Below are 14,253 nucleotides of genomic sequence, written 5' to 3' on the forward strand. Positions count from 1 at the left end.
GATTGACTCTGCTTCCTCACCTTCGTCAGCTTAAGCAGAAGTGCTGGCAGCACTTGAATGCCCTCTGCTGCCTGAGCAGCACCAACCGGGGTGCAGATCGCCCTACGGTGCTGCAGCTCTACAGAGCCCTTGGTGAATCCCACCTTGACTATGGGAGTCTGGTTTATGGTTTGGTAGCGCCCTTAGCATTGCGTTTACTCGACTCAGTGCACCACAGTGGCATTCGCTTAGCGACAGGAGCTTTTCGAATGAGTCTGGTGACCAGTGTCCTGGTGTATGCTGGAGTCCCTCCATTGCAGGTTAGGCACGCACGACTGCTGGCCAGTTTCGTTGCATACGTTCGTAGTTCTCCTGTGCATCCGAATCAACTGTAATCCCTGACACAATACTCGTTAAAGCCTGAGCTATGGTAAGTGAGCGGGATTTACCTTATGAGAAAGGATTTTCGCATAGATATCGACTGCATGTACCTCTATGGTGGCAAATCAGACTTACATCCACTCTGTAATAACAATGATCTGTCAAGTAAGTTCGAAATGCAATCACATGTCAGGATGGACCAAAAGGAAACCAGAAGATGCTACCAATGTGACAATAATACGATCGCCAGCCTAATTAGGCATTAACTCAGTTTATTCCCTGTACCAGTTGGTATATATTCATGCAAAACAACAAGTTGTAACACTGCATAATATAGTAGAATTTTAGAACCAGAAAATCTATTGAACTGATAGTTTCACGTTCTGTACTGATACGGAAAATCATGAATACATAACACTACACTATAATGTTTACTACAAAACTTTATGCTGTCTATTAATCTGATTAAAATCGGGCACAGGTTACCCTAGAAATCGCACTTTCATGCCACACACAAAATGTCAATTTTGATAAAGATAAAACACTGATAAATTTTGACTTTTTATTGACTTTACGTTTTGCTGGTCAAACCAATTTAAAACACTTCAGAATCCAAATGAATGAGAGGGGTACCCAGAAACTGTTATGATTGCTGCATTTAAAAAAAAAATAAAAAAAAAAAATGGTTACCGAATTTATTATTCATTCAAGATTTCCAATATATGTTACTATTCTTTTCATCTATTTTACTGCTCATTTAAATGCCTTTAAATCTGTCTCAAAATAATAAACTTCATTACTATATCAATACTAAAGTTATCTTTCGATTTCATTAGACCTTCGCTATTCATTTAATGGTTCATAAACAAAACATTTCTTTAAACACCATTGTAATATAGCTAGTTCTGCAAATAATTATTATTAACACAATTTTTAATTTTCACTTTGGGACACTCGGATTGCACAGTGTTTGAAAGGGACCCTGTCTAGGTCAGTTGTGAGGATAATTAAATGATGGAAAAGTTCTGGTAAAATTTAGGTTATTATTGCAGTGGAATGGCATACCCGAGGCTCAGTGGAGCTATGTCTTCTAGGGAGCCTCCTCACTCCAGAAGGTGGTTGCTCAAACCAGTGCCAAACTCCAACTACTACTGTGCCCGTTGTGCCATGCAGTGCGCGCATCCATTTTCCCACACTCGCCTGCCATCCACCTTTTACTGCTCTCTGACAAACTGGGTATTCACCCGAGGTTTGGCATTATACATATCCTAACACATTACCTACGTATGGACCAGACACACAGTTACAATTTTAAACATCTCACAACAGTCAACATTTGTTACATTTCAATTCTATTGCAATATTACTTGACATTTGACATAAACATTAATATTCACATTGAAACTTATTTACAGTTTTCTTAACACAATGGCATGAAACAAAAATAAATGAAATCAGAACATCAATTACACAAGTTTATCGTAAAATCAGATGAAAAGAATTACTCATATGTACAGTAGTACAGAGTCGTTGTTACACACCGTCTCATTTTCCCACCAGCAGGAGTTCATCTCCCGCATCGGCGGCCCAGGTCATGGCTTCCAATTGCAGTTCACGTCCAATCCCTTCTTTCTGAACTGGAGTCCTTGCCTTTACCACCTATACTTTAGGTTCATTCACGTACACCTCCATGGTGTACACCTAGGCTGTGGCTTCGCCTGGACGTTTCACATGGCCCAAAGAACTCAGTTACTCCGCAGCTCTCCACTGCCACTTCCTCTGGATTCTTGACATGTACCGAGGCTACGAAGTGGTTTACGATGACGGATTAATGGCTGATGCCTATGTCGACTTTGTGTATGTCCATTGAGGACATATTGAACAGCATTCCTTGCCCGATGGCTGCCGTGTTTCCACTGCCGAGCTGGTGGCTATATCACGTGCTCTTGAGCACATCCATTCATGCCCTGGGGAGTCGTTTCTTCTGTGTACTGACTGCTTGAGCAGCCTACAAGCTATCGACCAGGGCTACCCTCATAATCCTTTTTGTAGCAACCATCCAGGAGTCCATCTATGCCCTGGAACAGTCCAGTTGTTCAGTGGTGTTTGTCTGGACCCCAGGTCACGTCGAAATCCCAGGCAGCGAACTTGCTGATGGGTTGGACAAACAGGCTATGCAGAAACTGCTTTTGGAGATCGGTTCCTCTGCAACTGACCTGCGTTCAGTACTATTCCGCAAGCTTATGCAGCTTCGGGAGACGGAATGGCATAACCTCAGCATGCACAACAAACTGCGTACCATTAAGGAGACTACGAATGTGTGGCTTTCCTGCATGTGGGCCTCTCGCAGGGGCTATGTGGTTCTCTGCCAGCTCAGCATTGGCCACACTTGGGTGGCGCACGGCTACCTCCTGTGCCGTGATGACCCACCTCAATGTCAGTGCAGTGCCCGGCTGACAGTGGCCCATATTTGGTGAGCTGTCCTTCTATGGCTGCCCTGTGATATAATTTCAGTTACTGGACTCTTTGCCATTAATTTTAGCTGACAATGCCTCATTGGCTAATTTAGTTTTATGTTTTATACGTGATGGGAGTTTTATCATTCTATATAAGTTTTAGCGCATATCCTTCGTCCCTTTGTGTTCTCCACTCTAATGCTTTCAGGGTGGATGTTTTAATGTGTCACAGAGTGGCTGGCTTTTCCTTTTTATTCTCACAGTTGGCCAGCCACGGTCATCTGCTCTCTTGCTTTTACCCCTTCTACCTGTTTCTTGGTTCTTTCTATGGTTGTCTTTTCCTGTTTCATCCATAGTATTGTTGGTTGTCCTTTTGTCGTTCTTCCTTTCTCCTGTTAGTGTACTGTACATCTCCTTTCTTTCCTTCTTTCCCTTGTGTAATTATATTACTGGGAACAAGGGTCCGATGACTTCGCAGTTTGGTCATCTCTCCCCCCCCCCCCCCTCCCCCTTTTTAAACCAATCAACCAACCACCACCCATGAAAAGTGCATCCAGTGATCTCACACAGGTCCCCTATGTGATCATCAGTATAAGTTAACAGCTTTTTACACATACATTTAATTGAAATTCTGATCACACCATTAGCTGCAAACTAAAATTCTACTTCAGAAACATCCATTATAATAATTTCTAAGTACCATATTTGGCCCCTAAATTAGAGTTTAAATGCTCACAATTTCAGCTTTCAGCAGCAAAAATTGTTTACCATATTTTGTGGAGTAGAAGATACATTTTTTCCTTCAAAAAATTGCCTCAAAAATTCATGTGCATCTTACATTTGAAATTAATATAAAAATTTCCAATGTTTGAATTAAAATTCCCACCAGTCTTAAAAATGGCCATATGTTCGATGCCACAAGAAACCTCTCTCTATCTGGCAACAGTGGATTCAACTGGCAGCAGCAGTGCACTGATGCAGCAAAAACAAGTTGCAGGGATTCACAAGCTTGCTAACACTGTCTCTCTCCCGCCCCACCATCAGAAACCCAGAACACTGTCTAGGCTATAATGCGTCATTGCAGTCCAGTGAACTTGAATGGAAAGTGATTTGTGTTATCTCTGACAGTACAATATTATGTTAATTGCTATTTTCATAATGGAAAAAACTGAAAGGTATTCATTTGATGCGGGCTATAAATTGAAAGTAATAGCTTATGCAGAAGAACATGGAAACAGAGCTGCTGAGCAGCATTTTGGACCTCTACCAACAGAACAAAAACCATTCTCAATTGGTAGATTAGTAAGGAAAAACTGAAAAAAATAGGAAGATTAATAGTACAAATAGAGGACTGAATGCAAAATGGCGAAAACTAGGAGATGACATATTGAAATGGATTCAAGGCCACCATCAAAATGACAATGGAATTAATACAAAAATTATTCAAATACATGCTTGTAAAGCTAGCATTACAGTGAAACTTAACAGACTTCAAGGGTATAGTTGGTTGTGTTACAGGTTTATGAAGCATCATGGATGTAGCATGTGAAGCAAAACCAAAATATCTAAAAAATGCTACAAGAGTATGAAGAGAAAATGTTACCTTTCTATTGCTTTATTGTTCAGCATCAAAAGAAATCAGTGTGGAACTAAGCCAAATAGTGAATATGGATGAAACTCTTCTGGAATTTGATGTGCCGAGTAACAGAACTGTTGCCATGAAAGTGCTAAAACTGTAACCGTAATAACATGAATATAATAGAGGGAAATGTTCCACGTGGGAAAAATATATCTAAATAAAAGATGATGTGACTTACCAAATGAAAGTGCTGGCTGGTCGATAGACACACAAACAAACACAAACATACACACAAAATTCGAGCTTTCGCAACCCAAGGTTGCTTCGTCAGGCCTACAAAGGCCTACAAATGTCTGCTTGTGTCTATGTATGTGCGGATGGATGTGTGTGTGTGTGTGTGTGTGTGTGTGTGTGTGTGTGTGTGTGTGTGTGTGTGTGCGCGCGCGCGAGTGTATTCCTGTCCCCTAAGGAGTGTATTCCTGTCCCCTAAGGTAAGTCTTTCTGCTCCCAGGATTGGAGTGACTCCTTACCCTCTCCCTTAAAACCCACATCCTTTCGTCTTTCCCTCTCCTTCCCTCTTTTCTGATGAAGCAACCTTAGGTTTCGAAAGCTCAAATTTTGTGGGAATGTTTGTGTTTGTTTGTGTGTCTTTTGACCTGCCAGCACTTTTGTTTAACTGTAATAAGAAGTTGACATGAAAAAACGCATTACACTGTTGTTCTTTCATGTTGTGCTTGCAATATTAAACTTAATCCAGTGATCATTTTCAAGCACAAAATAAAGCCAAAACCTTCTGAAACACACCAGGTGTTGTTGTTCATGTATGTGACAAGGCTTGAGTGTATGAGGCTGGTATTAAATTATGGATTAACAGAATGTGTGAGAGAAGGAAAGGTGCTTTATAAAAGAAAAGTTCTCTTCTTGTCCTAGATCAGTTTAGTAGTAATTTGAAAAATGCTGTGAAGTGGAAATTGAGACTGGGAAGTACAAAGCTTGCTGTTATTCGGGGAGAACATACTTCACAACTGATGTCTTGATAAATAAATCTGAAGTGCATATGAGAGAGGAATGGAGCAAGTGAATGATGGTTGCAACCCAACAGAAATTCATGTTGAAGGGAATTTTAAAACGACCTACAAATAAGTGTATCCGTGGATAAAACAGTAATGATTTAGAGTGAGAGAAGCCATTATTGTTAAATCTTGCAAGAAGTGTGGCATAAGTTATGCTCTTGATGGCAGTGAAGACTATCTTTATATATGAAGAGGGCAAGAGTAGAAGAAGAAGAAGAAGAAGAAGAAGAAGAAGAAGAGAGCTCAGATGATGGTTTTCAGGGATTTTAAAAGTCATTTCAGTTTTATAAACTAAGAATTTTTTTTAGTCAAGCTTTGCAATCTAATAACAAAAAGGTAAAAATGCTATTTTTTAAAAATGCTACTTGAAAGTTAACGTGCATCTTATAGTCCGCAGCATCTTATAGTCCACAAAATATGGTATGTTCTCACCATCTTTGTTATTTGGTGTGCAGTTTCAAATTGTATATTATTTTCGTCACATTTAATCTCCTATTTTCATTGCTTTAATCAGAATTTATTTATCCATGATGAAATTCAAACTGTGGGCAAAAACTTTGTAAATTTAACATTAAACAACAAAAATGATTAATAAAAAATAATAATCTCACAACCTAAATAGTGTGTGTAGTTAGTTACTGGTATCCACTATCAACATGTATTGTCATGCTGTCAGTGTATCTGTCTTTGTGCATAAGTCATGCTGAATTTAATTAATTTCCAATTAAATTGATTTTCTCATCTTAATTATTAGACTTGTGGATCATAAGGTTGTCACCTTTGATGCATCTATTCAAAAGCAACAATTTGAAAGCTCAGTTTCTTTCATTATGTGATTACAATAAAAGTTATAAATTGTAAAGCGCATACATTATAAATAAATCTATTTGTCTCTATAACTTGTATAAAACACACAGATGATATCTTTATATCATTAGGTGCATAATTAAACCCTCTTTTATATGATACATCCTGTGCCTCTGTACCTGGTATGGTTTGCACTGCACCTGTGCAGATGATTGCAAAGCAATTGAAACTTTTCAATGGCTATTGGACACTGACGTCACAGATTCACAAAGAACTGCACACATGGTATTCAATCCTGTCAGTGGAAGTGAGGTGCTGAATGACAGGCAGTGTTGACCCTGCACAATACCAACCAGTGAAAGACGCAAAGCCATTTCATGCTAGCCCTACACAATTGGTTGAAACATTTCACTCAGCCTACACAACTAATATTCCAATATGACTTCTCGTGTTACAGTGGTAAATATTTATTGTATATTCATACTTTTTTGATGTGTTTTGCATCCTGGAGTATCTCCTCACTGTGGATCAATTGGAATAAAAAGTATATCTAATCCAATCTGGATACAAGTAGTCATAATTTGTTATTAGAATACGTCACACAGGATGTGTGTAGCTACTAGTTCTGTCAGTTAAAGTGCAACTTGCTGAAGTACGACTTGCTGAAGACTCTCCTTCATCATATGATTTATGGAACATGTTCTCCAAATGAATGAATGAACAAACAATCTATTTTAATTTCTCTGTTTTTCAAGTAATGTAGATATTAAGTACATGACAGGGTGAATAAAAAAAGAAAAATGTACTGGGCTTTACAGGTCTGCCATTCTAGCATTACAACAGGCTTATTTTCCCACTAGACATCCTGCGTTTGATGGCAGAAAGAACATGATCGCCTCGAGCTATTTGCCACATCTTGGACGAGGTGAAGAAGTAAGTGCTCTTTATGTTTGCTGATACTTAACTGTTCTCTTTTTATATTTCATTCTATTACAGAAGTAAATATTTTACAGCTAATCAAAATCTAATGACAGAAGGTAGTTGTAACTAGTATGTGGAAATGGAATAATAAAGAAATGGTGTATAGTGTTGGAGACATTGATATTATGTCTCTGCTTAGTATAGAATAATTGTTTCTGTAGAATTCTTGTGTTTATTATTTGTGCTTAATGTGTGAGGAAGATAAATCTGCTTTTTACATAGAGTGTAAAATGCAGTAAGCTCCCAATTATTGGGGTTACCGGGAACCTTAGACACTATGGATAACTGAAAATTAGAGATAATTCAAGATACACATGTATAACAATGATGGAAATTCTTGGATGGAACAGTATATGAAATAAAGGAAAGGCAGCTACTCATATTTAGCAGACTGAAGTGTGCACTTAGATGCACACAACAGAACACAGTATTAACTAGGTTTCAAACCCTGACTCTTCTCCTGGCAGAAAGCATATTCAGTCACACAAACAAGTGCACACACATCCAAATGGCCGCAGCAGCACTGATTGTTTAGGGAACACATGCCTGGGCTGATAGATGGGGGGAAGGTGTGGATAATGATGCATGAGGGAAGGAGAGGGTAGCTAGAATGTGTGAAAAAGGAGTGGGAAAGGCAGATGGCTTGACAACTGCACAACAGGTTGAAATGGTGTTCTGAGGGGCTTTAGCATATAAGAGGGAGGGGAAACAGATGGGGAAAAGGTGGACAGTGGGGAGAGGTAGATGGAGAGAGGAAGAGAGGTGAGAGAAGGCAGTTCAAGGTCTGCTTTGGGGATTGTTACCGTATTTACTCGAATCTGAGCCGCACCTGAAAAATGAGACTTGAAATCAAGGGAAAAAAATTTTCCCGAATCTAAGCCACACCTGAAATTTGAGACTTGAAATGCAAGGGGAGAGAAAAGATTTAGACCTCCCCTCCAAATCGAAACAAAGTTGGTCTATTGTAACATGAGCCACAATTGAGGTTGAATGGATGAAGATACAGCTACAGTAGTTTCATTCAAGTCGTAAGATTAACAGTTAAGGTTTACCAAGTAGCCATTGCTATGTGTCAGACGCTCCATCCATATTTATAGCAGTACCCTTCCTTTTTCATGTGCTTCGTCTGGTTTGAATCGATTGCTTATTTTGCTTTGCTCTGATAAATGTCGTCCTCTTTGTTATAGGTGTTTACATCACTCTAAGCTAAAAATACATTATTGTAGTGTGTCATGCATTGTTTGTCGCATTCTGATAATGAGTGTTTATGACCTGTCGCCGCTCGCAGCATGGCTTGTTCCTGTGCACGCTACCGCAGCTTGCAATTAAAAGGGAAAAAAAAGAGGAATTGTCCCATAAGCAAAACAATGGCAAGAGACTGCTATTTGTTGTTACTTACACAGCTGCATCCACTGAGCGAGGTGGCGCAGTGGTTAGCACGCTGGACTCGCATTCGGGAGGATGACGGTTCAATCCCGTCTCCGGCCATCCTGATTTAGGTTTTCCGTGATTTCCCTAAATCGTTTCAGGCAAATGCCGGGATGGTTCCTTTGAAAGGGCACGGCCGATTTCCTTACCAATCCTTCCCTAACCCGAGCTTGCGCTCCGTCTCTAATGACCTCGTTGTCGACGGGACGGTAAACACTAACCACCAGCATAGCTGCTTTCTTTGATAATGATCAACAAGAACCAAATAATAGACTGCGTATGATAGAAGATGTTCTGAACGATAGTTTAGCGAATATTTTTCTTCGTTTGAAAATCTTTGCAGCTGCCTCTGTAGTACATTACATTCTGCACAGAAATTAGAGTCATCTTAGATTTAAAAATCTAGTCAGTTGTCGTGCTTCATTTTTCACTGTATCATTATTCAGCGTAAGAATAATATCTGATATAAACATGACATGATATGCATATTCTTCCGCGTTTGCTGTTGTCTCACTCTAGTTCTGTAGTTTACTAGGCAGATAGGATTTAAATGAGATAGCAACAAATACGAAAAAATACATGGCATACTGTTTACATTCTTCTAGCTTTTCTTTTAATTTATTTACTGATGCAGAGGTTTTGGCGCCAGTATTTATCTTTGTACCTGCAAAGCATGCCTGTGTAGCGCTACATACAGTATATTTGACAGCAGAAGTTACTTATGGCGGCACCTATCAACATTTTTCAGAACTTCTGCTTACTTTGCACTCAATTCTAAGCTGCAGGTGGTTTTTTGGATTACAAAAACCGGAAAAAAAGTGCGGCTCAGATTCGCATAAATACGTTATATACACATTAAAAAAAGTTTTGCATCACCCCGGTTCCCAGGAATCCTGAAGATAGACATTGACTGTGGATACTGTATCACAGACACACCCCTTGGACTGTTCAGAGTTGTCACTAAACCCGGCCAAACATGTGAACAACCACGCATGACCAGCGCCTTTCAGACGGAGGGGGTCTGACAGCCAATTAGTTCCAGTCATTCCACCAGGAAGAAGGTACATGGCTCGTGTTGTCTGTTGTTGAATCATGCCTACATGGCCAATACCACGCGTTGATTGCATCCGCATTGTTACTTGTGCCAGGAAGGGCTCTCAACAAGGGAAGTGTCCAGGCGCCTCGGAGTGAAGCAAAGCAATGTTTTTTGGACATGGAGGAGATACAAATAGACAGGAACTGCCTATGGCGTGCCTCGCTCAGGCCGCCCAAGGGCTACTACTGCAGTGGATGACTGCTACCTACGGATTATGGCTCAGAGTAACCCTGATGGCATTGCCACCATGTAGCATTATGCCTTTCGTGCAGCCACGGGACATTGTGTTACAACTCAAACTGTGCGCAATAGGCTGCATGATGTGCAACTTCACTGCCGACATACGTGGCGAGGTCCATCTTTGCAACCACGACTCCATGCAGCGTGCTACAGATGGGCCCAACAACATGCCAAATGGACCGATCAGGATTGGCATCACATTCTCTTCACAGACGAGGGTCACATATGTCTTCAACCAGACAACCATTGGAGACATGTTTGGAGGCAACCTGGTCAGGCGGAGTGCCTTAGACACACTGTCCAGTGAGTGTAGCAAGATGGAGGTTCCCTGGTGTTTTCGGGTGGCATTATGTGGAGCTGATGTACGCCACTGGTGGTCATGGAAGATGCCGTAACAGCTGTGCGATATGTGAATGCCATCCTCTGACCGATATTACAAGCATATTGGCGAGGCATTCGTCTTCATGGACGACAATTTGAACCCCCATCATGCACATCTTGTGAATTGCTTCCTTCAGGATAACGACGCTACATCGACTAGAGTGGCTAGCATGTTCTCCAGACATGAACCCTATCAAACATGCCTGGGATAGATTGAAAAGGGCTGTTTGTGGATGATGTGACCCACCAACCACTGTGAGGGATATACACTGAACCGCCGTTGAGGAGTGAGACAATCTGGACCGAGAGTGCCTTGATGAACTCGCGGATAGCACGCCACAACGAATAAAGGCATGCATCATTGCAAGAGGATGTGCTACTGGGTATTAGAGGGACCGGTGTGTACAGCAATCTGGACGACCGCCTTTGAAGTCTCGCTGTATGGTGGTACAATGTGCAATGTGTGGTTTTTATGAGCAATAAAAAGGACAGAAATGATGTTTATATTGATCTCTATTCCAGTTTTCTGCACAGGTTCTGGAACTCTTGGAACCAAAGTGATGCAAAACTTTTTTTGATGTGTGTATGTGTATTCCTAATTTCTGTGATTTTCAGTTATACATACTGTCTAAGGCCCACAGTTCAAATATAGTAAAGTTTCTTGAGACTGAGCATCTTATGCCCATGAATAGCACTGCTCATGCAATACTCAGCTTGCGCTTTTCTCACGTGATATACTGCAAACTGCAGATGAAAGGCAACGGGGAGGTGCCACATTTTTAGATTTCTACAAAGTGTTTGACATGGTGCCCATTGTGGCCCGTTAATGAAGGTACAAGCATGTGTAATGATATCACAAATATGTGAGTAATAACTGCTAGAACACAGTAAGTTGTCCTTGATGGCGAGTGTTGATCAGAGACAAGGGTATCGTCAAGAGTGCCCCAGGGAAATGTGACAGGACGGCTGTTGTTCTCTGTATACATAAATGATTTGACAGATAGGGTGGGCAGCACTCTGCGGTTATTTGCTGATAATGCCATGGTGTACGGTAAGGTGTCGAATTTGAGTGGCTGTAGGAAGATACAACACGGAAATTTTCAGTTGGTGTGATGAATGGCAGATAGCTCTAAATGTGGAAAGATGTAAGTTAATGCAGATGAGTAGGGAGATGAAATGTGTAACGTTTGGATACAGTATTACTCGTGTCCTGCTTGACACAGTCAGGTCTTTCAAATATGAAACGGAATGAGCATGTGAGAACTGTGGTAGATGTGGTGAATGGTTGACATCAATTTATTGGGATAATTTTAGAAAAGTGTGGTCTACCTGTGAAGGGGACGTCTATAGTACGCTGATGCAACCCATTCTTGAGTATTGCTCGAGTGCTTGGGATACGTAGCAATTCACATTGAGGGAAGACATTGAAGCAGTTCAGAGGTGGGCTGCTAGATTTGTTACCAGTAGATTTGAATACCATGCAAGTGTTACGGAGGTGCTTCACGAAGTCAGATGGGAATCCCTGGGGGGAAGGCGACGTTCTGACATTCTGTTTCAAGAAATACTGTTGAGAAAATTTAGAGAACCGGCATTTGAAGCTGATTGCTGAGAGTTTCTACTGCCACCAACAAACACTGCATGTAAGGACTACAAAGATAAGATATGGGAAATTAGGGCTCATATGAAGGCATATATAGATAGTTGTTTTTCCGTCGCTCTATTTGCAAGTGGAACAGTAAAGGAAATTACTAGTATGGTACAGGGTACCCTCTGCCATGCGCTGTAGGTGGCATGCAGAATATTTGTGTAGATGTAGATGCAGTTGTGGGAACACAGGAGAGAGAATTTCCACCTACGTAATTCAGAGAACACATATGCTGGAAGGGAGTATCCAGGCGGCTTTAATAGTGAAGCAGATGTTAAGGTCATTTGTGTTGCAATGTGCAGCATGTCTGGAAATTGGATAGTCGTGTTTGTGGTTTGCAAAGTTTGATGTCCATTCACTTGAGCAGACAGTTGGTTACCTGTTAAGGGCACATAGACTGCTGAACACTAGCATAACTGATATAAAATATGGCTGCCTTTGCATGTGGCTCTGTCTTTTATTGGTATGAGATACCTATTACTGGACTGTGGCAGTAGGTGGTGTGTGGGTGTCCGGGACAGGTTTCGCACCTCGGTCATCTACAAGGGAATGACTGACGGGGTGCAGGACTGGGGGGCAGAATTGGAGTAGGGACGGACAAGGTATTCTGGGTGGTGGCGGAGTGCTGCTTTTGGGGATGTGGCTGGGGTTTTGGACAGGGCATCTCTCATCACGGGGCATGTTGAGAGGTAGTTGAAGCCCTAGTGAAGGATGTAGTCGAGTTTTTCTGGGAGTACTGATCGGCAGCTGATTTATTGGTGCCACTGGAGGAGTTGGCACGGAAGATGAGTAGATCTCCTGATGGATAAGATGGATAGAATGTTGTCTATCAGTAGAGATTCTGGAAGGATTAACAGTGTATTTTTAACAACTATTGCTTTCCACTTCAGATGTGGCATCTGTGGGTGGTGAGGCTGTAAGGAAGAGGCTGATTAATGTGGAACTGGTGACAGCTGTCAAAGTGGGGGTAAAGTTGATGGTTGGTATGAACTGGTATATTTATGGAACTATCTGAGAGGTGGAGATCTACATTTAGGAAGGTGTCTCACTGAGTTGAAAAGAAACCCGTTTCTCTCTCTCTTTTATGCCTCTCCCTTTGTCTCCACTTTCCTCACTTCCCCCCTCCTTTCTTCCCCCTCTCTTTATATTTTTGTCTGCTCTACACTCTCAGAAATCCTTTCATATTGTGCAGATGTTGAGTCATCTGTCTTTCCCAGTTCTGCCTTACATTTTATCACTACCCTCTTCTTGCCTCATGCGTTCTTCCCTATCTCCAAGTGACTTCTGTCAGCCTAGGCACCTGCTATCTAATAATTGGTCACTGCACCCATGGTATTGTGCATTTAGCATTTAATGTCATCAGTGAATTCGTGAATAAAGTTAGTTCCACTTAGGGCTAATCACAAAATCTGCAGGAATCATCTGTGAATTTATTATATAAAATGAAAAAATATAGAATTATCGATTGTGCCTTACTGCGGCGTAAGTCATGTCTGACAGAGAGAAAGCAAAGGGTTGTCATAACATGAAGGAGAGGAAAGTACTTCTCAAAGTGAGAATTAGACAAGAGATGCCACAGGGCTCAGTCTGAGGACAAACCATGTTTTTTCTTAACTTAAATGAGTTATCTATAAATGTAAATTATCATTCAGTTTTATTTGCTGATAGTAATGATAGAAAATAAAAGTTCAAAGGAGTCTCTTGAAAATGTCATTAACACTCTCGAGAACCTATCTGACTGGTTTCATCTAAATGGCATAAAATTAAATATTTTTAAAAATGCAGGTATACCATTTAAGACACAGCCATTTAAAATAAATTGTATTCAGATTATGCACAGAAGTCAGCAGCTAAACAAAGCAGAATATGTTAAATTCTTAGGAATGTAGACAAACAGAAATCTGTATTGTGTTTCTCCAACCTTTCACCAACAGCACCGATTTCTGTTACCAGATCCTTAATCCCCATATTTAGTACTGAAATATCCTGAGATAGCTGTTACTGCAACTCCTTCTTCAATACTGTGGTGTTACTTGCTAAATTTTGTATCACCTTATTTTTGAGCTCTACTTTATTAGCGTCTAACAATTCGTTCATCTTAAATACATTTGTCATGTGAGTGGGCAATCCTGATCATATACAGTCACTTATTTTTACATTAGCCCAGATATCCTCTATCTAAGGTCCAGAATTATGTTCATAATATT

General features: G+C 40.7%; 1 protein-coding gene across 2 annotated transcripts in view; it reads left to right on the plus strand.

Moving 5' to 3' along the window:
* LOC126285010 (protein argonaute-2-like) overlaps positions 1–14,253 on the plus strand; it is a 363,943-nt gene that overhangs the window by 90,373 nt on the left and 259,317 nt on the right. For both annotated transcript variants that reach the window (XM_049984318.1, XM_049984319.1), the window contains exon 6: positions 7,094–7,208. In XM_049984318.1, the coding sequence (XP_049840275.1) occupies positions 7,094–7,208 (115 nt within the window). The remainder of the gene's footprint in view (positions 1–7,093; positions 7,209–14,253) is intronic.

The sequence above is a fragment of the Schistocerca gregaria genome, chromosome 8 (assembly GCF_023897955.1).
Source record: "Schistocerca gregaria isolate iqSchGreg1 chromosome 8, iqSchGreg1.2, whole genome shotgun sequence".
NCBI classification, from domain to species: Eukaryota; Metazoa; Arthropoda; class Insecta; order Orthoptera; family Acrididae; genus Schistocerca; species Schistocerca gregaria.